At 42.4% G+C, this 27,546-nt stretch overlaps 1 protein-coding gene across 7 annotated transcripts in view; it reads right to left on the bottom strand.

Annotated features, from left to right (window-relative positions):
- Nucleotides 1–27,546, bottom strand: part of atp9b (ATPase phospholipid transporting 9B) — a 99,444-nt gene that overhangs the window by 8,342 nt on the left and 63,556 nt on the right. For all 7 annotated transcript variants that reach the window (XR_004576258.1, XM_010906167.3, XM_010906168.3 and 4 more), the window contains 6 exons: nt 23,640–23,800; nt 23,302–23,444; nt 22,265–22,377; nt 18,481–18,756; nt 1,299–1,460; nt 698–790 (listed from right to left, as the gene is read on the bottom strand). Coding sequence is in view for 6 of the 7 variants with exons in the window: in XM_010906167.3 (XP_010904469.1) it covers nt 698–790; nt 1,299–1,460; nt 18,481–18,756; nt 22,265–22,377; nt 23,302–23,444; nt 23,640–23,800 (948 nt within the window). In the remaining variant the exon portion in view is untranslated. The remainder of the gene's footprint in view (nt 1–697; nt 791–1,298; nt 1,461–18,480; nt 18,757–22,264; nt 22,378–23,301; nt 23,445–23,639; nt 23,801–27,546) is intronic.

Here is a 27,546-nt window from a genome sequence, read left to right as displayed (position 1 = left end):
ACAATGTCAGATGAATGAGAACAAAGCGAACACTAGTGAACCAATAACAACTAAAATCAATGATGAATAATGCTGCCTGGGGGGAAAGTTTGGAGGACACAATCAAACCCACAGACGGCGGTTTATTTTTCTTATGAAACGCCAGCGATCTGAAACTGACGCGCTGATTGCTTATTGACATTGTACCCATATAACACTGCTGCTTGGACAGTCAGCAGGATATTACGATCAATGGAACATCATTAACACCATTGTTAGGAATATGACATGCCGCCTGGGTTCCCAGTAACACTCTACTCCCTCTGTAGTGTACTAGTTTTAACCAGGGCTTCAGTCTAAATGAAAAAAACAGCGATTTGGATTCTGGATGCTGAATGGATGAAATGTTCTGGATTAGCCAACACAGGCGAACAGAGTGCACTTGATAGGGACTAGGGTGCAATTGGGGACAACCATGCCTCCTAGGAAATGAATCCACTTTATCTAGGTCATTAATTAAATCAAAAACAGCCTCTAGTCCTAAATGACTCAATATTGCCAATACAATTATGAACATACAGCATTGCGCAGCCAGTCGTCAGTGGGCCTGTTGATCCTGTGATGAATGAATAGCCTGGTTAACAATAGAGGTAATTAGCCTGCGTGTTTCTTCGATTCAGTATATTCATATAACACCCGGTCAGGATGGAAATCTCACCTCCTCCTCCAGCCAATCGTTGTACTGCACAATACTCGCCATGGCAACGTCAGCACCCTTCATGTAAAATGTGATTTCACCGGAGGTCTCCTCCTAGAGCAAAATATGAATATTTTTGTTGAACTATGAAAGGCATTCTAATGCCATATCACGCCGACACAAAATCTGGATTCAAATACAATTTGAAATGTAACAAATATGGTTTGTGTTAGCATGCCCAGATGGGGTTTACATCCTTTTCAGTGTTCTATTAATTACAGGTGCTGGTTATAAAATTAGAATATCGTCAAAAAGTTGATTTATTTCAGTAATTCCATTCAAAAAGTGAAACTTGTATATTATATTCATTCACCTGTATATTCTGACAGGACCATTCAATTAAATTCACACAGCTTAATAATTTGAAATGGCAATACAATCCTATACATGTACTGCTGCAAGCATGTGTTTAAATCCAGCCCATTGCTCTTTTAGCAAACTCATATACATTTTTTCCAACTCAATCCAACTAAAGCATAAGGTCCCATAAACACTCCTAAAACCTACAATAATCCAGGTCTGAATAAAACAAACCAAGAATTGTTGTTGACTAAGTCCATACCCTAATGATGATGCCCATCCTCTTGCTCTCGGAGGTGAAGGGAAAGATCTGCAGAATGTAATAGGTGAGGATTTGTCCTGCCGGTGTCTTCAGCTGCAGGGAGGTCAGGTCCCTGTTAACTAGAGTCAGCCCGACACTCTCTGTCCATTGTACCAGGGCCACCTAGGAGAAGGTGACAGTCAGGTTGGGCACACACCTAGAATGGGAAAACCCATTCTTTTGCAACTCTCACTAGGGGCTAGCTGTTGTGTGTTGCTGTTGAGGGTTCAGAGGTCAACGTGGAGGGGGGGGGGGCGGTTCTGTGCTTGTGTTTAAAAGGTCAACCCAGTGTTCCATTTCCTGAACTCCTGGAATCAAAATGAAGGAAACCCACAGGAAAGTAACTGGACCATTGTGAAGTATTCTTCACAGCTGAGATGAGTCCAATGAGACAAAGTAGGAGGTTGTTGGCCTCATATTAACAAAAGGACTATTTACTATAACTCAATAGCTTTAATTATTGCACAATTAAAGGTCTTTGCAGACTATTGATTTGTACTGACGGTATTGGGTTTAAGAAGAGGCTATGCTTAGGATGTGCTTTATTAATATAAGCAATATGGTCAATACACATTAGTTAAGGGATGTATCAAAGCACTTCATGTTATGTTGTGCATAACAACACCCCTTAGCTGCAGTACATCAGCAGTCGGTGGACCCAAGGTGCCTTTTTGCAGTCATAACCTGGTTACTAATAATATTTGATAGGCATATTGTCATACCGGTTGTATACATTCGTATATACATACAGTAGCATGGCATTCAGCCAATCATTATTGGGGTTTATTACTTAGAACAGGTGATTTCTAAGTGAGGCATGCATCCCCAGGGGTGTGCCAGAGAGCTTTACGAGAGTTGTGCAAGAAATTGGAAAGCAGTCATCTATATTTAAAATATAGAGAATTATAACAAATAAAACAGTAAAGCCCAAGTCAAACTGTTCTCTAATAATGAAAACCAATCATATCAATGGGTTGATAAATGTTATATACACACACAACCGTTAAAAGGTTTGGGGTCACTTTTAAATTACCTTGTTTTCAATGGAAACATACATGAAATCAGTTTGAATAGGAGATATAGCAAAATTAATAGGACAGTCACTGACAAGTTTAGAAATAATGATTTTTAATTGAAATAATAATTGTGTTCTTCAAACTTTGCTTTGGTCAAAGAATCATTTGCAGCAATTACAGCCTTGCAGACCTTTGGATTCTAGTTGTCAATTTGTAGGGGTAATCTGAAGAGATTTCACAACCATGCTGAAGCACCTCCACAAATTGGATTGGCTTGATGAGAACTTCTTATGAACCTTACAGTCAAGCTGCTCTCAAAACAGTTGAATAGGGTTGAGATCTGGTGACTGTACTGGCCAATCCATTATAGACAAGACCAGCTGACTTCCCTAAATAGTTCTTGGAAAGTTTGGAGCTGTGCCTTGGGTCATTATCCTGTTGTAGGAGGAAATTGGCCCAGATCAAGCACTGTCCACAGGGTATGGCATGGTGCTGCAAAATGAATTGATAGCCTTCCTTCTTCAAGTGTACAAATCTCCCACTTCACCACCACCAAAGCACCCCCAGACCATCACACTGCATCCACCATACTTGACAGATTTGATTGTGACGTTGAGACTGGTGTTCTGAGGGTACTATTTAATGAAGCTTTGAGACGTTTGTTTCTCAAACTAGACAATCTAATGTATTTGTCCTCTTGCTCAGTTGTGCACCAGGGCCTCCCACTCCTCTTTCTATTCTAGTTAGAGCCAGTTTGCGCAGTTCTGTTAAGGGAGTAGTACACAGCGTTGTACGAGATCTTCAGTTTTTTGGCAAATTCTCACATTGGAATAGCCTTCATTTCTCAGAATGACTAGACTGACGAGTTTCAGTAGAAAGTTATTTGTTTCTGGACATTTTGAGCATGTAATCAAACCCCCAGTTGCTGATGCTCCAGATACTCAGCAAGTCTAAAGGCCAGTTTTATTGCTTCTTTAATGCTAACATAATTGCAAAAGGGTCAATCAATTAGCCTTTTAAAATGATGAACTTGGATTAGAAAACGCAACATGCCATTGGAACACAGGACTGATGGTTGCTAATAATGTGCCTCTGTATATATTCCATTAATCAGACGTTTCCAGCTACAGTAATGATTTACAACTTTAACAATGTCTACAGTATATTGTATTTCTGATCAATTTGATGCATTTTTATTGTCAAAAAACTTTTGAACATAAGGGTATATATTTTTCTGGTTTTGATACTGTCTGCACAGTGGAACACTGACATTTTCACTGGCTTGTAACATTACAGTTGCTGGCCTCTAGATAGTGCAAGGATATACAGTTCTCTTATCAGCAGCAGAGTTGGGGAGTAAAGGATTACAAGTAATCTGCGGATTACAGAAAAAACGTAACTGTAATCAATTAAATTAATCTCATCTCATCTTCATCCGCTTATCCGGTATCGGGTCGCGGGGACAGCAGCTCCAGCAGGGGACCCCAAAGTTCCCTTTCCCGAGCCACATTTGCCAGCTCTGACTGGGGGATCCCGAGGCATTCCCAGGCCAGTGTCGAAATATAATCTCTCCACCTAGTCCTGGGCCTACCCCGAGGTCTCCTCCCAGCTGGACGTGCCTCCCCAGGGAGACGTCCTGGGGGCATCCTTACCAGATGCCCGAACCACCTCAACTGGCTCCTTTCGATGCACCTTTCGATCAGTTAAATTACCAACTAAAATATTGTAATCAGATTACAGAGATATTTGAAAAATATATGATTACTTCATTTGAAAAAGAATAGGTGCGTGAAATCATTTTGACACCTTGCATGTTTGATTTTTTAAATGTTTTAAAAACAGTCATTTAACCGCGTGCCTCACGGTACATTCACACTATTCTCGATGGGAGCGATGGCTCAATTCATTTCAATGAGGGGAAGCTTGGCGAGCGAGTGGCTTGCGGGGCGATGCATGGGATCCGTGAGAGGCGAAGAAAAGGTTCAGATTTTTCAACTTCATGCAAATCAACCCGCACCTATCGCTGGGGACTCACCAATCACGGGATTTTGTATATGTGGTTGTGAAATTCTCTCCGTGCATTTAAGAGAATGAACGGAACAGATTTTGCAGTCTTTTTAAAAGATGGATGAAAAATTGAACAAGTTTTAGTAGCAGTGATGGGAGCTATACGATTGCACGCTATTTTCCTACAGAGACGCAAACAAAACAAAATGCAGCATGGAGACAGGTGGCCGATATAATTCTGGTGTCAATATTAGATACGTTAGCTGATTGGTGGCTACCTAATTGTAGCAATCTGGTTTGCTAGCTAGCATTGCAGGATGTAAGAATTACATCAATGAGGCATCAATTGAGTAGAGACATATACAATATATTTTTTTATTAAAATACGTTTTTATTCCAATTTTAACCATTGTAATAATCCGACGTTCCTTCATACTAATGTGCTATTCTCAAACCTTAATACACACCTTACTTGGTGTTCTGATGCTAGTTCGCCCACAGACAACCACAAGTAAGCTACAGGCGAAGCACAAATTTCGCAAATAGTGTGAATGCACAGTCAGTTGTGTGTGTGATCATCATGCGCGTAAATGTGGGCGCGCAGAAACAGATTAGTGACGGATGAAGCGCTAGTTTAATTTTCTCTGGTTTTGGTTGGTTGGATAGCTGGAAAAACACTAAGACAATATAAGTCCACCCATATAAAATGTGACTCAGTTATCTACTACACGCATCTTTCTCAGAACAATGATAGGCGATAGGCCTGGTGTTATATATTTTGAAAGTTTCAAGTTTTATTTGTCAAAGGCACCGAACAACACCGCAAGGAAGAGTTGCACCGAACAACTCAGAAAGGGATTGTTCAGAAGATTAGGCAACTATTTGTTAGATAGGTGTAACATGGCGCTGCCTTCAAGATAAAACATTCTAAGTAATTGATCACAATATTTGAGGAGAAAGGGTGTTGCGAAGCACTCTGCCAAAGGAAGATTATTTGCATTTGACGCAGCCACCTCAACTCTGTCCATACAGGTAAGCCATGTGATTCTGTTTGCTATGCATCTCAGAAAATTGTTGTTAACCCCCAAAAAAGAAAAAAATTCTCAATGAGCTTAAACATCTTAAATGTAATATAGCCTTTATACAAGAAAGCCACCTATCAGATTCTGAACATATGAAACTTAAAAGGTCAAGGCAAAGTATATTTTTCATCTCATGGTTTAGGGAGAAGACGTGGGGTGGCAATATTATTGCACAGTTCGCTGCAGTTTTGTTTACATTCAGAAATTACTGATAAAGAGGGGAGATTTATTTTGGTGAATGGGTCCATATGTGGTGTGACTGTCTCTATGCTGAATATCTACGCTCCAAATGAAAGCAATCCTACATTTCTTAAGAACATTTGTGAAATGATTATAGAAAAAGCTAAAGGAATCATTTTGATTGGAGGTGATTTTAACTGCATTTTGTCAAATAGTATGGATAAAAACCCACCATCTCTTGCCACGTCTTCAGGGGCAAGTAGGATTCTAAAGCAAATGATGGAAGACTTGGGTCTGATCGATGCATGGAGACATATACACCCAAGAGACCGGGATTACACATTTTACTCAAACCCACACTCCTCATATTCCAGGATTGATTATTTGTTTGTTGCTAAAAATGAATCTTACAGAGTCCTGGATTGTAAAATACATAGCATAACCTTAAGTGATCATGCCCCAGTAAGTTTGATTTGGGATTTGGGTAGATGTTATAGTCCAAGTCTATGGCGCCTAAATGTGTCACTTCTAAACGATAATGCATTTAAAGATCATATAAAGGCGGAATTGGCCCAATACCTTCACTTTAATGACACGAGTGAGACGTCACCAGTGATCTTGTGGGAGGCGTCTAAGGTAGTTTTGAGGGTAAAGATAATCTCATTTGCATCAACTAAGGCAAGACTTAGAGAAGCCAAACGTAAAGAACTTGAAGAAAAAATTAAACAGTTAGAACAGGGACATAAGAGTCAACTATCTACAAACAATTTAACTCAGCTTAATGAAGCCAGGAGAGCTTTGGGAGATCTGCTCACTGAACACAGAGAAATTTAAGATTCTTAAAACAGCGCTATTATGAGCATGGGAGTAGAGCTAGTAAATATTAGCATTCCAACTTAAAAAACAGATGAGCCTAACAGTTGTACAGAAAATTAAAAAAAACGACTCCGATAAACCCTTTCTGTATAAACCGGGTGAGATATCGGGAGCTTTTGCCACTTTCTATAAGAAATAGTACTCGAATATGGACATATGCACAGAATTTGAAAAAATGTATGCCTACTTAGATGGCATAAACCTGCCAAAGCTAGCAGAGGAAGATTCACAAGCTATAGATCGACCCATTACAAGAGAAGAAATTGTGGAAACAATTAAGGGGTTAAAAAACAGCAAATGTCCGGGCTCGGATGGATACTGTAACAAATTTTATAAAGCCTTTGTAGAAGACATAAGCCCTATGTTAGAGAAAGCTTATGCTTTTGCCCTTAGTATAGAACCCCTTGCACAATTAATAAGAGATAGCACAGATATTAGTGGTATTGAGGTGGAGTGGGACATGGAACATAGGTTGTCGCTATACGTAGACGATGTAATTGTGTATATCTCAGATCCCACAAAGACTATCCCAAATTTAATGAAATGTACTGAGACTTTTGGATTTTACACAGGTTACAAAGTAAATGTGACTAAGACAGAAGCACTCCCCATGAACAATTACGTTACCCCGCAGATAAAATCTGCTTTCTCATTTAGATGGCCCAGGGAGGGTATTAGATATTTGGGAATAAATATACCCCCTGACCTTAGCTTATATCAAAGTAACTACATAAAATTAATAGATAAAATTAAGCAAGATTTTAACCGCTGGAATACACTTCCCCTTAATTTAATAGGCAGGGTGGAAGCTGTTAGGATGGATTTTCTCCCAAGGCTCCTCTTTCTTTTTCAAACTCTACCAATATGGCAGGGTAGGTGACCCAGAGTCAGATATAAAGTCTTACAACTGACAAAAACTAAAGGGGGTCTAGGCGTACCCAACTTAAAGCATTACTGGTTAGCGTCCAAATTACGTGCAATGATAGTGTGGTTATCAGATGACACTAGTACAAGGTAGCTCAGTATAGAAAAAAGTTGCAGTCCGGATATGCCTTTGTCGGTGATCCCCTTTAATGGGATTAAGTCCACCAGAGATATTTTGGGAGAATGGTCGAACACAACTTGTGTAGCTTGGAAGGAAATAAAACAAATGTTTAAGTTAACAGGCGATCTCTCCGTTTTGAGTTCAATTATTTACATTAGAAATGTTCTTCCATTGAGACTTGAAGTAGGATTCAAAAACTGGAAACTTTTGAATCTTCATTATGTACACCAATTATTTAGTAAAAACATTCGATCAACTGAGAACAGGTTTTAAATTACCAAAAACGGTATCTACAATTGAGGAGTTTCATACTGAAGCACCCAAACTGGAATAGATTAATAAAAGCCCTCCCTTTTAGAACAATATTTTTAAAATTCAGGGTGGAGAACATGAGGAAACCAATAACCAATGTTTATAAAATCCTTGCTACAATGACAAAAGATAATTCATTTTATGTGAAAGACAAGTGGATTAGGGAGCTACGGCTCAAAATAAGTGAAGAAGTTTGGTTGGAGATATGTACTCAGGCTCACAAAGTCACGAACGCCAATTTGTGGAAGGAATTTCTATGGAAAATAACAGTTGGAGGGGGTGTGGAGAGACAAGGGCTACTCACTCTCATATTTTTTGGCAATGCCCAATGTTGGATAACTTTTGGAAATCCATATTTACATATATTAATAAAGTAATGAATGTTGAACTGATAAGAGATCCTCTGGTAGCAATTCTAGGGGTGAAACCGGTTGGGGTACACAGTAGGAAAAATATGTATTTATTACAGATATTACTGATAGCAGCAAAGAAAGCAATTACAATAAAGTGGCTTAAAAATGAGTCGCCAAACCAAGCTGACATGGCTAATAATTGAGAAATATTTACAATACGGAAAAAATTACATATTCGCTGAGATTACAGACGGAAGTTTTTGTTGAAAGATGGGCACCATTGATGACGGTGATGGAAGATCGTTAGAACTAACTCTGGTTATATTTCCATCCATCCATCATCTTCCGCTTATCCAGGGCTAGGTCGCGGGGGCAGCAGTCTAAGCAGGGATGCCCAGACTTCCCTCTCCCCAGACACTTCCTCTAGCTCTTCCGGGGGGACACCGAGGCGTTCCCAGGCCAGCCGGGAGACATAGTCCCTCCAGCGTCTCCTAGGTCTTCCCCGGGGTCTCCTCCCGGTGGGACGGGACCGGAACACCTTCCCAGGAAGGCGTTCCGGAGGCATCCGAGACAGATGCCCAAGCCACCTCAGCTGACCCCTCTCGATGTGGAGGAGCAGCGGCTCTACTCTGAACTCCTCCCGGGTGACCGAGCTTCTCACCCTATCTCTAAGGGATCGCCACCCTGAGGAGAAAGCTCATTTCGGCCGCCTGTTTCCGGGATCTTGTCCATAGGTGAGAGTAGGAACGTAGATTGACTGGTAAATCGAGAGCTTCACCTTGCGGCTCAGCTCTTTCTTCACCACGACAGACCGATACATCGACTGCATTACTGCAGAAGCTGCACCGATCCGTCTGTCAATCTCCCGTTCCATCCTTCCCTCACTTGTGAACAAGACCCCTAGATACTTAAACTCCTCCACTTGAAGCAGGCACTCTCCACCAACCTGAAGTGGCCAAGCCACCCTTTTCCGACTGAGGACCATGGCCTCGGATTTGGAGGTACTGATTTTCATCCCCACCGCTTCACACTCGGCTGCAAACCGTCCCAGTGCATGCTGAAGGTCCTGGTTAGAAGGGGCCAACACGACAACATCATCTGCAAAGGGCAGAGACGAAATTGTGTGGTCCCCAAACCTGACACCCTCCGGCCCCTGGCTGCGCCTAGAAATTCTGTCCATAAAAATTACGAACAGAACCGGCGACAAAGGGCAGCCCTGCCGGAGTCCAACATGCACTGGGAACAAGTCTGACTTACTGCCGGCAATGCGGACCAAGCTCCTGCTTCGATTGTACAGGGACCTGACAGCCCTTAGCAAAGGACCCAGGACCCCATATTCCCGAAGCACCCTCCACAAGATGCCGTGAGGGACACAGTCGAATGCCTTCTCCAAATCCACAAAACACATGTGGATTGGTTGGGCAAACTCCCATGAACCCTCCAACACCCCGTAGAGGGTATAGAGCTGGTCCAGTGTTCCACGGCCTGGACGAAAACCACACTGTTCCTACTGAATCCGAGGTTCTACTATCGGCCGTATTCTCCTCTCCAGAACCCTGGCATAGACTTTCCCGGGGAGGCTGAGAAGTGTGATCCCCCTATAGTTGGAACACACCCTCCGGTCCCCCTTCTTAAAAAGAGGGACCACCACCCCGGTCTGCCATCCCAGATGCACTGTCCCCGACCGCCACGCGATGTTGCACAGGCGTGTCAACCAAGACAGCCCCACAACATCCAGAGACTTGAGGTACTCAGGGCGGATCTCATCCACCCCCGGTGCCTTGCCACCGAGGAGTTTCTTGACCACCTCTGTGACTTCAGCTCGGGTAATGGACGAGTCCACCTCTGAGCCCTCCTCCTCTGCTTCCTCAATGGAAGACGTGACAGCGGGATTGAGGAGATCCTCGAAGTACTCCTTCCACCGCCCGACGACATCCTCAGTTGAGGTCAACACCTGCCCACCTCTTCTGTAAACAGCGTTGGTAGGGCACTGTTTCCCTCTCCTGAGGCGCCGGATGGTTTGCCAGAATCTCTTCGAGGCCAGCCGATAGTCCTTCTCCATGGACTCACCGAACTCCTCCCAGGCCCGAGTTTTTGCCTCCACAACCACCCGGGCTGCAGCCCGCTTGGCCTGTCGGTACCCGTCAGCTGCCTCAGGAGTCCCACAAGCCAACCAGGCCTGTTAGGACTCCTTCTTCAGCTTGACAGCATCCCTTACTTCCGGTGTCCACCACCGGGTTCGGGGATTGCCACCTCGACAGGCACCGGAGACCTTACGGCCACAGCTCCGAGCGGCCGCTTCGACAATGGCGGTGGAGAACATGGTCCACTCGGACTCAATATCTCCAGCCTCCCTCGGGATCCAGTCGAAGCTCTGCCGGAGGTGGGAGTTAAAGATCTCTCTGACAGGAGACTCGGCCAGACGTTCCCAGCAGACCCTTACAGTACGCTTGGGCCTGCCGAGTCTGTCCAGCTTCCTCCCCCGCCATCGGATCCAACTCACCACCAGGTGGTGATCAGTTGACAGCTCCGCCCTTTTCTTCACCCGAGTGTCCAAAACATACGGCCGCAGGTCAGATGAGATGATGACAAAGTCGATCATCGACCTGCGGCCTAGGGTGTCCTGGTGCCACGTGCACTGATGGACACCCTTATGCTTGAACATGGTGTTCGTTATGGACAAACTGTGACTAGCACAGAAGTCCTATAACTGAACACCGTTCGGGTTCAGATCAGGGGGGCCGTTCCTCCCAATCACGCTCCTGGTTATATTTGTCAGGGGAATTTGTATGCAACCCATGTTTAGTTTTAAGCTGTTATTTGTTTTGTTCATATTGTTTACTTTAAATTATGTTAATAATTTTTTATTTATTCTTTTCCTTGTACCTCTAGACATATTCTTCTGTGGACTTGATCATACACGTAAGAATATGTGAATGTTACAGTCCCCTGTAAAAGATACTGTTTCTGTGTGGAAGTAATTGCTGTAAAAGGAAATCTGAAGAATATTAAAAATAAAATAAAAAAAAGAAAATAACCAACAATTAACATGCAAAAGAAACCGCCTCCTATACAGCAGGAAGAAACCTTCTGTCTCCAACCCCCTGTTGTCCTAGACTAGGTTAGGACAATAGAATGTTAATTACTGTAACCTTGTAAAGATTTCAAATCTGTATGCAAGAATCTGTTGATCTGTGACCAAAAATGACCCCAAGGGGGGGCAGAGTTTAGAACATGTCCTTCCTCATTGGACAGCGAAGAAACCAACGAGATTCGTCCAACATGTCACCATGCCAACGAAGAGCCAATAAGGATGGTTTTTACTTATGAGAATGAAAAGTAACCGCCCTTGGGGCTAGAGGAATAAAACCGATTGAAAAACTTAGATCTGGGCGAATAGATGTGGAGACCTAAGGTTTAAAACAACTATTTACAGGCCCGCTGCAGCGTAATTCATGTATTTTGACTTTTTATTAATAAATCTTTGTTAAATCTTCATTCGGACCATAGCCTCTCCTTCTTCAGAGATTCTGATACATGTAAATTCTCTACATTACCATTGGCTGCTGACGACATTGACTTTAAGCTAAGAGTGCAGGTGTATAATCACAGTTAATTTCTTTCATTTACGTTTTGAAAATCGTTCGCTGGTTGCCCTATTAATCACAGGTTACCTTCTCGCGGGTAAAACTTACATGTGTGCGGGTGTTCACGATTGCTAACGTGCATATGCCTGCCTGGGGTTTCTGCAATGTTGGTGGTCATGGAGCAAAACATCAGACTATTGCAGATTGAGTGTACGCGCGAAAAGCTACGGATATCCTGATTTGTATACAATAATGTCAATACCCTTTTCGGGAAATTGCCATTTATTTTTCAACAGTGTTTTGAAGCAATAGAAAACATGAATACAACACAACAGAATAGGTTAACACATCCTTAGATTTTGGGTTATATTCAGATAAAAAGTCAGATTCTAAAAGAACAAGTGTAAGTGGATTAATTGTAATGATTGAATATCTGACGGACCTTGTGTGTGAAATGTAGAGATGTAGTCCAATTATTTTGAAGCAGAATGCAATGGTTTAGGAACCCTTTCCAAAGGGTACATAAGCCATAAGGTATAATGCAAATTCCATTTTTGGCCAGCTATGCAAACTCTAACATTGATTGATCCCACAAAAGGTGTTGAATTGGTTATAGGCAATTCCTATTTGTTTTCTAATGCTTTTCTAAAAGTAATTCAGAGTAATCAGATTAAGTTACTGAATTTGAGTAATCAAAAAATTACATTACTGATTACAAATGTGGACAGATAACTTGTAACTGTAACGGAATTCATTTAAATAGTAACCTACCTAACCCTGATCAGCAGGACTGATGATCAAAACATGTTATTACTGTATGTATAGCTTCAATATAGGGACCTTAGCAGTCGTACGGACCAAGATTTATCAGGAGGCAGGCAGGTCAGGGTAAATGGTTGATTAATTTACTCAGCGCTGGTGATGATAAATGCAGCCTACAATACTTAAATATTTACAAAGTTATTGTAGATGTCATACGCTCTGTATATAAACATTTTGCTTAAAAAGAAAATGCCTCAAAACTGAAAATTTGATTTTAAGAAAAAAATTACATTCGTACAAACTGGCAGGAGACAGAGCGCAATAGCGGAGAGTCATGGCTAGACCTTCTTAGCAATAAGCCAGTTCATTATTTTGCTGTTCACTGGCCTAGTACACAAACTGATTATTTAGCAACCAAGGATCAATGGCTTATATTTATTTTGTAATGCTGTTAATTTGTGAATTTAGTTGGGTCAGTTGGGAATCTCACAATTGACAGCACCAAGCTAATGATCAAATAGCTTATTGTTGATATGGATTTCAATGTAGTTTTCAATAAACAGCAGGCCATGCCTCTCGCAATGTTTAAAAAGCTGTTTGTATTTTTCGCATTTTGCATTTTGCACAGAAAACAGCCTCTACTTGACAGATCCTAACTAACAAAGCTAACAGTATCATAATAAACAAAGGCAACCTTTTGTTTGTGTGCGTGTACATGTTGATAACCTCAACCACAGCTTCATGAAACAACCTACATGTCCATGCTCACTGTGCCAAAAAGAAGTACTATTTGTGGTTTTAGAAACTGGTTATAAAACAGTGTGTTGAACAATCAGAGCATGCTTTTCATTTAACAGCAGAGTTCAGTATACTGTTGTGAGGCGGTGCTTCACTTTCCTTGATACAAATCAACATCCTGAATCATCCAGTGTAATATTGATAGATGGCTGCCTTAAAAATACTGTGGATACAATGCTCTACTGTAGACACATTATCTCTGGTGTTGACCGTGTTCATTCACAAACACAGGAGTGTTTTTCAGCTATTTCTTTCTCCCTTCTCTCCTAAGCAGGAACTCATGCTCCCCCACCCGCCCCTAAAGGAGCATTCAGCTGCACACGACTCAATACTCCATGGGACCATTTTCAATTTGCTCACTCAAAAAGGTTGTTATTATACTCCTAACCTACAAATTGGAACTTCCTGGTAATACCCCATTATTTCTTCTGAGGTCCTGCGCCAGAGCAGGCTATATTTGCTTAGCCCACATCTGAGGATCATTATCACAGGGTGCACGTTTGGCGTGTACATGAGCGGACACATGGACGCGCACACCCTGTACGCCTAGGTTATTATAGATGTTTTATACTGGTTTTATTTACCATTGATTTTTATTCGTAATTCCCCTTATCATTGCGATCTCAGACCTGATTATTTTCAGTTTAAGGTATTTCCGTAACTACGTTTCTTGTGACACCACTGTTTTAACAGCGGGGCAGTACAATAAGTTCACTGTACCAACACAAGCACACACACACAGTCTAGATCTAAAAGCTACCTCCTTTTAGAGGGGGAGAGATCTACCTTATCAGCTCCACGGGATCCGTGTCACATTTGAGTCAAGTGTATGTGCATTGTGTGTTACATAAATAATGTAAGAGACTACCCTTGACTACTTCACGGCACTGGCAGGCCATTTTCAAATACTCAATCAATAAGTTCAATAGCAGTTCCAACATATGTAGTGACCAACGCTGCAGCTTTGCCTTTAAAATTACCAGCAGCTAAATCTTTCATGATGACAATGGCTCTGTAACAGCTCAATTATTACACCACATCAATACCAACAAGAACTTGGGAATAAATGAAGAGCATTTGTCCAATCTGTCATTGATTTATAGTGGCTGGTATTCAAAAACACTGACCCCGTAATACTGAAGCTATCACATGGAAACATTTTGCGGTTTTATTTGGTTGCCTACTGTAAGGGACTTGTACAGTGGGGAGAACAAGTATTTGATACACTGCCGATTTTGCAGGTTTTCCTACTTACAAAGCATGTAGAAGTCTGTCATTTTTACCATAGGTACACTTCAACTGTGAGAGACAAAAATCCAGAAAATAACATTTTATGATTTTTAAATAATTAATATGCATTTTATTGCATGACATAAGTATTTGATGACCTACCAACCAGTAAGAATTCCGGCTCTCACAGACACTTAGTTTTTCTTTAAGAAGCACTCCTGTTCTCCACTCATTACTTGCATTAACTGCACCTGTTTGAACTCGTTACCTGTATAAAAGACACCTGTCCACACACTCAATCAAACAAACAGACAGACTCCAACCTCTTCACTATGGCCAAGACCAGAGAGCTGTGTAAGGACATCAGGGATGAAATTGTAGACCTGCACAAGGCTGGGATGGGCTACAGGACAATAGGCAAGCAGCTTCAAGATGATGGTCAATCTCCCTCGGTCAGGGGCTCCATGCAAGATCTCACCTCTAGGGGCATCAATGATAATGAGGAAGGTGAGGGATCAGCCCAGAACTACACGGCAGGACCTGGTCAATGACCTGAAGAGAACTGGGACCACAGTCCCAAAGAAAACCATTAGTAACACACCGTCATGGATTAAAATCCTGCAGCACACGCAAGGTCCCCCTGATCAAGCCAGCGCATGTCCAGACCCGTCTGAAGTTTGCCAATGACCATCTGGATGATCCAGAGGAGGAATGGGAGAAGGTCATGTGGTCTGATGACACAAAAATAAACTCCACACGATTTGTTTGGAGGAAGAAGAAGGATGAGTACAACCCCAAGAACACCACCCTGACTGTGAATCATGTAGGTGAAAACATAATTCTTTGGGGATGCTTTTCTGCAAAGGGGACTGGACGTCTGCACTGTATTGAGGGGAGGATGGATGGGGCCATGTATCGCAAGATCTTGGCCAATGACCTCCTTCCCTCAGTAAGAGCATTGAAGATGGGTCGTGGCTGGGTCTTCCAGCATGGCAACGACCCGAAACACACAGCCAGGGCAACTAAGGAATGGCTCCGTAAGAAGCATCTCAAGGTCCTGGAGTGGCCTAGGCAGTCTCCATACCTGAACACAATAGAAAGTCTTTGGAGGGAGCTGAAAGTCTGTATTGCCCAGCAACAGCCCCGAAACCTGAAGGATCTGGAGAAGGTCTGTATGGAGGAGTGGGCCAAAATCCCTGCTGCAGTGTGTGCAAACCTGGTCAAGAACTACAGGAAACGTATGATCTCTGTAATTGCAAACAAAGGTTTCTCTACCAAATATTAAGTTCTGCTTTTCTGATGTATCAAATACTTATGTCATGCAATAAAATGCAAATTAATTACTTAAAAATCTTACAATGTTATTTTCTAGATTTTTGTTATAGATTCCCTCACTCACAGTTGAAGAGTACCTATGATAAAAAATACAGACTTTTACATGCTTTGTAAGTGGGAAAACCTGCAAAATCGGCAGTGTATTAAATACTTGTTCTCCCCACTATATATGCAAGTTATAATACAAAAACTGCTTGCTCTTCTAAATGGAAATAACTTGGGGTATACAGATATCTGTATGAATCACATTGAACATTCTAAGAATATTTCCTTGGATGGTCCAAGATGGCACTGTATTCCCTACAGGTCAAAAGTAGTGCATAGTTTGCTGTCTGGGACGCTTACTGACTCTGACAGAGGGCCCTGTTCACAGCCTGTTTGGCCAGCGCTTTGGCTGACTCCTGACCTCTGGGCCGGCCAACTTCATCTCCCTGATGACGCCTCATTACATTAGTGGGGAGGCGGAGACTGCCAGACAATTAAATATGGCCCACGTAGTTCTATGCTGACTGGGCTCTGAGACTGCTGAGAGAGAGTAAGTGGGGGTAGAGGGGAGAGAGAAAATAAAAAAGCACAGAGTGAGAGGGAGAGTGAGGAGAGGTATAGGAGAGATAGAGACAGAAAGAGGGGGAGAGAGAGACAAAGGAGGGAGCTATGCAAGAGATACAGAGAAAAAGCAAGAGAGACAGAAAAGGTTTCTGAAAAATAATAGGGGGAGTAGGGGGAGGGGGAAACGAGGGATATACAGAATGAGAATGACATGAAAAAGAGATGGAGAGGAAATGAGAGAGGTAGATGAGGGTGGGTGGGGGGTAGCGATACTGAACAACCACAGACCCCATCTCATCGTCTCAGACAGAACATTTTATATTGATCAGTTGAAGCAGTGAGAGACAACCGATGGAGATAGAGCAAAGTGTGAAGGGAAATAAATAAATATACACATCAACGTGGAACAGGACAGACTAACATGAAGGCAATAAAAGACTACACAAAAAGAAAACCCCAGATGTATGTTTTGAAGGAGAAATAGCAGTATCATTACTGAACCGTACTGCACACTAAAATACACATTTTACTAAAATAATTCATACTGTATTACACTAAACATAGGCAATCACTGTATATAAATATTTACTGAAATATAAACTCTTATTCGTGAAAAGATCTGCCCTGCTCTGGATAAAAGCGCCTGCTAAATTACCAAAATGTAAAATGTATTGTAAAATGCTGTTTGGGAGGATGGCGCATTCATTTAGAAATAGGCTGAATTCTCAGAGAGAAGATTTGACCAGGGTTAGTGCTTGTCCCTAACTTAAACCCCAACCTTGACCCCTACCCTGTTTATAATGTAAACATCAACCTTGTTCCCATACCGTGTGTTACTTTAACACTTTACCGTTTTAAATGTAAACTTCAACTGAGTGACTTGAGTCGAAATGTAAGCTCCACTGAGTCAACCAATCACAATAATTGGAAGTTCTGACTCCAGTAAGTAAAACTCAACTACTATTGGCAAAGCCTAAACTATGTTAAATCCCTTTTAAGGCTGATTGTAGAAAATAAATGTTCTAGTCTACTCCATTTGAACAACTACCGCCTATGTGCACATTAACCTTAATGTTAATTGTTGCATTTCAAACTAACCCTTTCCAAGTCACAGGCAGCCCATAGTCCTGTACTATTGCGAGTGGTTGGGTTTCTCTTCTGTTTTCAAGCAGCCATTTTAACTCTGACCAGGCCAAAGTAATTACAACAGATCAAAATCAGATCAAAATTAACTATTGTTTAACTTTTCCAGCTGTACCCAATCAGAAGACTCAGAAATTGCAAAAAGTATTGAACTGTAGGTTTGGTGAAACACTGATCTAGGTGATGGGTTTGAAAGTTGCATAGCCCAATGTAAATTTTACAAAACAAAACTAGTGTGTTTCATGGATGAAAACCACTCCAACGGCTGTAAACACCAGGTACGACATGAACGATTAGCAGTCCTTTGTTATGTAGTGACTATCTGTTAAAACATAATTACGGCAAATTATTATCCACATCCATCTCTCCCCGTTCCCTGTCTATTTAATATTTATTAGGGATACTTTTTGATTTCTCTCATAACAGCAGCCATACTCCCATCCGTTAGGGCCTCTAAATTATGGGGTAAACAGTGCCTGATATTCATAAATGCATCAACTCTAGATTGACAGTGAAACAGAGGAAGTTGGCGCCCCAGGACTGTCATTTGGCTCAGTTTCACTCCAGATTCTTACTTCAATTAGAGCTATAAATTCCAAAGGACACAAACACTGTTGATTAAAATAGCTCAACAATCCAATTTTGTGACTAAGTTTACCATGGCGACCTGGAATGGCCATTTTGACAAACAACAAATTTAGTGTTGAGGACAGACATCAGAGAGGTCCTGTGTCATATTTAGTGGGTACTGAAAGGAATAAAACGGTTGTGAACCAGTCCAATAAGAAAAGTATGCTGTGGTATTCCACTGATAAATGTTTTGCTATGGGGTGCCTTATGAACACATCATTTTGATGCTGGAGCTGACCTCGTCAGGGCTAGAGGCCTGGTAGGTGCGGTTGTCATCGCTGAAGTCCTGGTCGGCTTCAGCGGCAGCAGACTCGGTCTCTCCGTTTACACCGCGGGACTCGTAGACAGGCGTGACATTGTGACACAGTGCGATGGCCTTCACCGCCTCGTGGATGCGGCTGCTGACACTCTTACGGACCTTGGGCGCTGCCGCCTTGGGGGCAGTGGTAGGCTTGGGCTTTCCTGGGAGGGCAGAGCCAGTGCCACTGTTGGAGTGCTGGGTTTGGGAGCTTGGCTGTGAAGACAATGTAAACCTTTTATTAATGTTAAAGGGAGTGTTGACATTAAATTATTTTAAAATATAGAATCCCAGATTTTCATGTTTGAATTAAGACCATTGCTAGAGTTGACAGGTGAAAACGAGCCCCTTTCAAATGCTGCAATCCATCTGTCAAATTTTACTAGGTGGCTGTTATCTACAGTATTTGCAAGCATGCAAAAAATCCTGACCAAACCATAACTGAGGTGTTAAAATACGCAGCAGTGAAGTGAGAGATTAAACCCTCCCTTTTCTTGGGGTACAATTCACTTGACACAGTTACAAGCTGAATGACAGGGTGGCAGGGAAATGCTGTTTTTCCATCTTTATCATGTCATATCAGGTTTTGGTGGGTTTTATGTCTTCTGTCCCTGACAACGCCCATCAATTCCTCTCAGAGGCATCTCACCGGGCAAGCACACTTGTGCCAGCTGGAATTGAGAGGGTTGAATTGGTCTACTAGAACATATGATTTTGCTGGAGATGGACTGCCAAATGACAACCCTTCAGCAAGTCTTCAACAGAGTTGTCGCTTCACAATACCACACAAAACTTCAAAGCTACCTGTATGTTTCATCTCGCTCCCATCTCTTTCAGATTACCCATAGCTGCGTTTACATCAGCCAAGCCTAAGAGTGCAGGCAGATTGTTCCATCCTAAGCACAGCTGTTTCAGAGATGGCCCAAGCCTGTCCCTTGTGCATTCAGATAGAAAACAACCACCTAAAGAGGGAAAGTTTTTTCCCCTGTACACCAGTATAGCGCCTACAGACTCAGCCTGAATTAACAATGAAAAAGGGCCAAGAAGGACAAATTGTCAAGAGATTTGTTGCACTTAGTGACTCTTTACGAGAAGTCGTGAACTCTCACGATCCCATGAAAGTCAGTAAAGCCAAGAAATCAATAGCTAATCATTCTACAGGTTTATTCCCCAGAACATCAGGATGGCGTTTGCATGCATTTCCTGAGGCTTTTTGAATTATAATAATAATAATACATGGGATTTATATAGCGCTTTTCAATGACCCAAAGACGCTTTACAAAAACAAGCAAAACAAAGAACACTGAGAAATAAAATATACAACAACAAAGGGGCTATGGGAAGGCTTGTTTAAACAGAAATGGCTTAAGGCGGAGTCGGAAGGTGTTAAGAGAGTCAGAGTCAAGGATGGATTGTGGCAGTGAGTTCCAGAGCCGGGGAGCAACCCTGGAAAATGCCCTATCACCAAAGCTCCGTAGCTTGGATCTGGGGATGATGAGGTGGCCTGCTGTACAAGAGCGGAGTGAGCGTGAAGGTTGATAGTGTTGAAGAAGGTCCGAGAGGTAGGGGGGAGCAAGTTTGTGGAGGGCTTTGTAAGTCAGGAGGAGTATTTTGTATTCAATGCGCTGTTTGACAGGGAGCCAGTGAAGCTCACAGAGGATGGGGGTGATGTGCTGCCAGGACTTTGAATGAGTAAGAAGCCTCGCAGCAGAGTTTTGAACCATTTGGAGCTTATGGAGGTATGAGGAGTTGATGCCGGACAAGAGGGAGTTACAATAGTCAAGACGGGAGGAGATGAATGCATGAATCAGAGTTTCAGCTGCAGGTGGGGGGAGGGAGGATTTGAGTTTTGCAATGTTACGAAGATGAAAGAAAGATGATTTGACAGTATGTTTAATGTGTTGCTCGAAACAGAGGGTGGAGTCAAGGATGACCCCAAGGTTGCGAGCACAGGGGGAAGGAGAAACTACAGTGTTGTCAATGGTGAGAGAGAATGTGCCAGTTTTACTAAGGGTGGATTTGGTGCCAATGAGAAGAAGTTCTGTTTTTTCACTGTTGAGTTTGAGGAAGTTGTGATGCATCCATTTTTTTATTTCAGAGAGACATGATTCAATATGGGCCAGAGGTGGGTTGGTGAGAGATTTGGTGCTGAGATAAATCTGTGTGTCATCAGCGTAGCAGTGGAAATTAAGGTTGAAGTGGCGGAGGATCTGACCAAGGGGGAGGATGTAAATAATGAAGAGTAAGGGACCCAGAACAGAGCCCTGGGGGACCCCCTGCGTGACTGTAGATATTTCAGATTTTTGGTGACTGAGGGAGATGTAATGGGTTCGATTTGTGAGGTAGGTTTGCAGCCAGGAGAGTGCGGTTCCCTCAACACCCAGACCCCTGAGCCTGGTGAGGAGGATCTGGTGGCTCACGGTGTCAAATGCGGCACTCAGATCCAGGAGAATCAGGATGTTGAGGGAACCAGCATCAGCAGAGATGAGGAGGTCATTGACAACTTTGAGTAGTGCAGTCTCTGTGCTGTGGAGTGGGCGGAAACCAGACTGGAGGGGTTCAAACAGGTCATTGTTAAGCAGGTGTTGTTGGAGTTGAGAGGCAACCGTCCTTTCCAGGGTTTTGGCAAGGAAGGGGAGGTTGGATATCGGGCGGAAATTGTTCAGGATGGTGGTATCTAGTCCAGGCTTCTTTAAGATGGGAGTGACAGCAGCAGTTTTATAGATGGACGGGACAATGCCATGGGTGAGGGATAGGTTAATGATGCGTGTGATGTAGGGACAGAGTGCAGGCAGGCAGGCTTTAATGAGAGAGGCTGGAATGGGATCAAGGGAACAGGAAGTTGTTTTGGACGAGAGTATAATTTTGGTGATATAGTCAGAGTCAATGGGGGAAAATGTATGAAGGTGAGTGCGAAGGACAGGCGGTGGACAGAGTGAGTAATCAGCGGTTGGAGAAAGGGAACAGGGAAACTGACCTAACAGTGATGCATTGATTTTTTTGATTTTGTCTTTGAAGAATGAAAGGAAAGTGCTGGCAGGGAGAGTATGTGAGGTATGGTTGTTATGGCGAGGCTGAAGTAGCTTGTTGACTGTTGAGAATAAGGTATGTGAGTTCATATTAGAGCTACTGATAATGTTGCAGAAGTAGGAGGACCGAGCAGTACTGAGGGCATCTCTGTATGTAGAGAAGTGATGTTTGTATGCTTCGGTGTGAATAGTGAGCCCCGTTGATCTAGCCAGGCGTTCCAGGCGTCTGCCAACCTGCTTCAGAGAACGGAGCTCAGGAGTAAACCAGGGAGATGAGGTGGTGAATGAAACATGCTTAGCTCTAAGTGGTGCCAGAGTGTTAAGGGAGGAAGAGAGAGCGCTGTTGAACTGATTTGCCAGATCATCAGGGTTGTTGGGAGCATGTTCCAGGGGTAGTGCAGAGCAAATGGCAGTGGAGAGATGGAGAGGGTCGACAGCTTTGATATTACGGAAGGAGATTAGACGCTTATCAGTGTTGTGGGGTATTTTGGAGGAGAAAGAAAAATGTAAAATCTTGTGATCAGACAGGGGGAAAACAGAAGGGGAAATATCTGAGAGGTTAAGGCCGACAGAGCAGACAAGGTCGAGTGTGTGGCCCTTAATGTGAGTGGGGAAATGGACGTGCTGGGTGAATTATGTGAACCATTTAGGAAAACAGAGAGTGTGAGTTCGACAGGTGGAGGAGGATCGCTCACCTGTGCGTACGACTGCAATATGTGGCTTTGGATCTCATCCATGGTGTCTGTTCCATAGGACACTGTCCCCAGGTGCAGCCGCTTGAAGATCATCTCATTCTGTGTCAGAGTGCCTACAGTTCACAAAGCAGAAATACATGTGACCAGCATTAGTTAAAGGCAAACGACAAGTTCACGAGCAAGTGTCTTTTCACAGGCACACAATTCCCACACTACCCAAAGAGACGTTTTCATGGATACGTGCATTATGTGTGGCAAGAGTGTGATGTGTAATTTTTAACAAGATGACCTCACCATTCTAATACAGACTTAGTCTTTCTTAAATTCTTAATCATTCTTAATTGTGACACTTAAGCTTATTAACTATCCTCCAATCTTCCAAGAACAAACACTTAAGGATATGGCAGTGGTCATCCTAGTAACTAAGTGGTTATTTTGAGATAGTGTAAAGCTGATGTTTGGCTTTGGCATGATAGCATAACTACCATGTACCGTCATGGGACCTGAATGTGTGGTTGTGGCTTATCTCTTAGCCCCCTAATTACATTATCCATATAGACTCCCAGTCCTTTCTGACCAACCCGACAAGGCATATAAAAGAGACTGAGCGTCCCAACTAAAAACAATTGAAAAAGGAGGCGGCTGGCCTCGTTTAATGGATGCTACTTGCCAGAATGTGTATTGATAGAGCATAAACCTGATTAGGGGGGAGACTACCGTCCAATAACATTATGGGGCCCGCAAGGTTATCCCATTCAAATGGATTGATTGTTTTTTTTGCTTTTTCCATGTGATCAACTGGGATAAATAGGTAAGGCTGCCTAATCTATTCCTACTCTGCCCAGTAAGACAAAGAGGTATGTCAAGGCCACCCCAAGAGTTTATCACTTTGAGACATGGGTTTGATTCCTGTAGAGGATGTTCATTTGTTGTAAAAGAATTGGAGGCCAAACAAATTTAGAATAACCAAAAGATAAATAAACTAATAAGGAAATCTCCAATGGCTATGTTGACCAATGGCTATGCTTTCCTCGTACCTGTTTTGTCTGTCAGCAGGTATACCAAGCGGCCCAGCTCTTCAGGGATAGTACTGGTCCGTACCACTGTGCCAGGGATGTTCTCATCTTTCATGATCATCCAACCATAGGCCGACTTCCCCATGTCCAGATTGACACGCAAACTGTGCATACAAATAACAGGCCAAGTTAAAGAGCGAGTAAAGCTAAAGACGTGTTAAGCAAATACAGTCAAATCAAAATCACAATGATTCAACTTCAAAATGTCAACCAAAAAAAGTTAATCCAACTTTGTACAATGACATGAATGTCATGCATCCATTAAAAGTGTGAGTCCATCTTGGGTGTAGGAGCAGTACCTGATTGGGATGATGTAGGAGAAGAGCACAATGAAGCGGAACAGGTTGCGGAACCAGGGGCCTACAAATCCCTGCAGCGCTACCATGACGACAGCCAGGACCACCTGAGCCAGAAATAGAGCTTTTGTGAGGCGGTTTAGCTCCAGGTCCAGGAGACCCACCTGTGGGGAAGAGAAAACTGGGGTCAGAGGTTGAAAGGTTAGGTCACGCTGAGTGCAGAGCCACAGGTTACAAAGACAGACTAGATAAGTGTGGTTAACTTTATGAATGCTTGGAGATTAAATACTGTCATGTATGTCTAGAGACAACAGGTGCTAGCCTATGCATGTACAGGGAGGGAAAACATTATTTGATCCCCTGCTGATTTTGTACATTTGCCTACTTACAAAGAAATGATCAGTCTATAATTTTAATGGTAGATTTATTTGAACTGTGAGAGACAGAATAACAACAAAAAAATCCAGAAAAACGCATGCGTCAACAATTTTATAAATTGATTTGCATTTTAATGAGTGAAATAAGTATTTGATCCCCTCTCAATCAGAAAGATTTCTGGCTCCCAGGTGTCTTTTATACAGGTAACAAACGAAGATTAGGAGCCCTCCCTTTAAGACTGTGCTCCTAATCTCTGTTTGTTACCTGTATAAGACACCTGTACACAGAAGCAATCAATCAGATTCTAAATTATCCACCATGGCCAAGACCAAAGAGCTGTCCAAGGATGTCAGGGACAAGATTGTAGACCAACACAAGGCGGGAATGGGTTACAAGACAGTTGGTGCGATAATTCACAAAAGGAAGAAACTCAAAACAACTGTCAATCTCCTTCGGTCTGGGGCTCAATGCAAGATCTCACCTCATGGAGTCGCAATGATCATGAGAACAGTGAGGAATCAGCCCAGAACTACACGGGAGGATCTTGTCAATGATCTCAAGGCAGCTGGGACCTTAATCACCAAGAAAAGAACTGGTAACACACTACGGCGTGAAGGACTGAAATCCTGCAGAGCCCGCAAGGTCCCCCTGCTCAAGAAAGCACATGTACAGGCCCGTCTGAAGTTTGCCAATGAACATCTGAATGATTCAGAAGAGAACTGGATGAAAGTGTTCTGGTCAGATGAGACCAAAAGCTCTTTGGCATCAATTCAAATCGCTGTGTTTGTAGGAGGAGGAATGCTGCCTATGAACCTAAGAACACCATCAAACATGGAGGTGGAAACATTATGCTTTGGCTGTGTTTTTCTGCTAAGGGGACAAGACAACTTCACAGCATCAAAGGGACGATGGACGGGGCCATGTACCATCAAATCTTGGGTGAGAACCTCCTTCCCCCAGCCAGGGCATTGAAAATGGGTCGTGGATGGGTATTCCAGCATGACAAGGACCCAAAACATACGGCCAAGACAACAAAGGAGCGGCTCAAGAAGAAGCACTTTAAGGTCCTGGAGTAGCCTAGCCAGTCTCCAGACCTTAATCCCATAGAAAATGAAAAGGTTCAAGTTGCCAAACGTCAGCCTCAAACCTTAATGACTTGGAGAAGATCTGCAAAGAGGAGTGGGACAAAATCCTGGTGGCCAACTACCAGGATTTTGCAAACCTGGTGGCCAACTACAAGAAACATCTGACCTCTGTGATTGCCAACAAGGGTTTTGCCACCAAGTACTAAGTCATGTTTTCCAGAGGGGTTGAATACTTATTTCACTCATTAAAATGCAAATCTATTTATAAAATGTTTTTCTCAATTTATTTGTTGTTATTCTGTCTCTCACAGTTCAAATAAACCAACCTTTAAAATAACAGACTGATAATTTTTTTGTCAGTGGTCAAACATACAAAATCAGCAGGGGATCAAATAATTTTTTCCTTCACTGTATAAACCCAACTTAGAAAACATATGAAGCTTCAAATTCTCACTTTCAAGTTTGTTTTTCCATTAATTTCCATGGCCAAGTTGTGCAGAATGTAAAATAACATAGGAATTGAAATTTGTGTTGGACAGTATTTGGAATTGACTATAGTAACAAACATTTTGAATTTTAAAGGTTACCCAGTGTTATTACATTGTAGGTTAATAATCAAAGGAAAGTCTCAACTGGGGTTTTTAAATCATGAAATATACTTTGTATGACTGCCAAACATCTCTGTTGAATGTCAAACTAGTTTGGTGGCACTTCCTGGTTAACCATAAACCTCCTTGAATACCACGAATAAGAGCATATTCCCAAATTGAAATGAGGTTTCCTTCAGAAAGTCTGAAATGTTGTTGTATTTTTCAAGTGCGTCGCTCAGCCAATGTGGGAAAATAAAAAAAAATAATTAAAAAAGAGGAGCCCTACCCCTTTCTGGCAGAGCTTGCAGCAAAGCCCCGAACACAGAGGTCTTTCATCTGCATATGGTGCTTACAAAAACAGCAAAACATAACATCTCCTAAATAAAGGAACTTGGTTTGAAAAGGGCTGGGGGTGAATTCCAGTGCTGCTAAGCCCCTACCAGACCCATTCCCCAGAGAACTGGGAGCACTGAGGGACCAGTGAGTGATTTATCAGCTGTAGTTAAACCCCAATGTAGAGGGGGGTTGAAATATCCTCCCTACATGGTTCATGCTTGAGCTATTGAGAAAAATAGGGGGTTTGGGTGGATAAAAATGAAGAAAAATTAAGACACAGTGCATGCCTGAAAAGCAAGGGATCCTCTTCTGCTCAGACAATGGACCGGCCAACATTTTCAGAGGCTCGTTGTGGATCAGATGAAGTCATTATTCATTCAAGGAGTGGGGTGGGAGGACTCAATTTCCTCAACCTAAAGATGCTATCATTGAATAAAAGTGCATATTTTCTCTCTATTCATTCTGGACCCATTAAAACTGAAAGGAATGATTTAATCTGGCTTCAGTGCTTGCATTTTCTGTGTTGGTGTGAAATTTGATAAAGAATTACTGCCTAGGGACATGCATAGTCATTAAGCGAAAACCAAAGTATCCTAACACTATGACCAAGGCTAAAAGGACATATTATATACGTATATTCAGTAACGTCCCACGTGATTGGACTTAAAAGTAAAGGGAAAAATCCCAATTTGCAGGGAAAGAATTTCAGCATTTATCATGGTGAGGGACTAAAAGAAACATACAAAGTTTTATTGACAAGTTTGAATGAGGAATATACAGAGGGGAAATTTCCCAAATGACATGTTGTTCTTCAAAGTCAGTATAACAACTCCAAGACAGAGAGTGAAGCATACACCTGACGTCCTGTCAGCAGCAGATCAAGTGCAGGCTTGTGTCACAACAGATTATATGATGCCAAAACCTTCTTTTGACTTTAGCCGTGCTATATCGACTTTCTACCCAGTCCTGGTTTCCATTATTGGCACTTCTGACATCATCCCCTTGAAATATTGAATTTCTCTCAGCCGGAGCTTACAAAAAAAAAACATTGGGCCTTGCTGTTCGAACGGCAACATCAGCTTTCTTATTAAAAGGTACTTGTGTCAAAAAATGTTTCACGGTGAGGAGTTGGTGTCAACCAACAAAAGGGTTTAATCGTGGAAGTGTCGTTGAGGCAATAAATCTTTTAAGTGAGATATCTGGATACAAGCCAGTGCAAGCAAGAGATATTTATTTCACTGTGACCATAAAAGTGCTAGACAGTGGAATCTTATCAATAGCCCTCTATCAGTTGACCCACATATCTAATCAGAATATCTTGGGGATGAAATATTTTATTTAGAAACACATTAATCTCCTCGTTCTGGGGACAAAAACACTTAATTGGGATTCTGCAGGATAAACGTTGTGCTGAAAATTTCATTTAAATCCTAAGTTGGTTCATTTCCCTCTAGGTTAATTAGCATGGCTTTGACCTTAAACATTGACAAGTCCAGCTTTATCTAGAAAAAATATGACCAA

This window comes from Esox lucius, chromosome 10 (genome assembly GCF_011004845.1).
Source record: "Esox lucius isolate fEsoLuc1 chromosome 10, fEsoLuc1.pri, whole genome shotgun sequence".
Lineage (NCBI taxonomy): Eukaryota > Metazoa > Chordata > Actinopteri > Esociformes > Esocidae > Esox > Esox lucius.
Note: the sequence above shows the minus strand (reverse complement) of the source record. Positions and strands in the feature narration are given on the sequence as shown.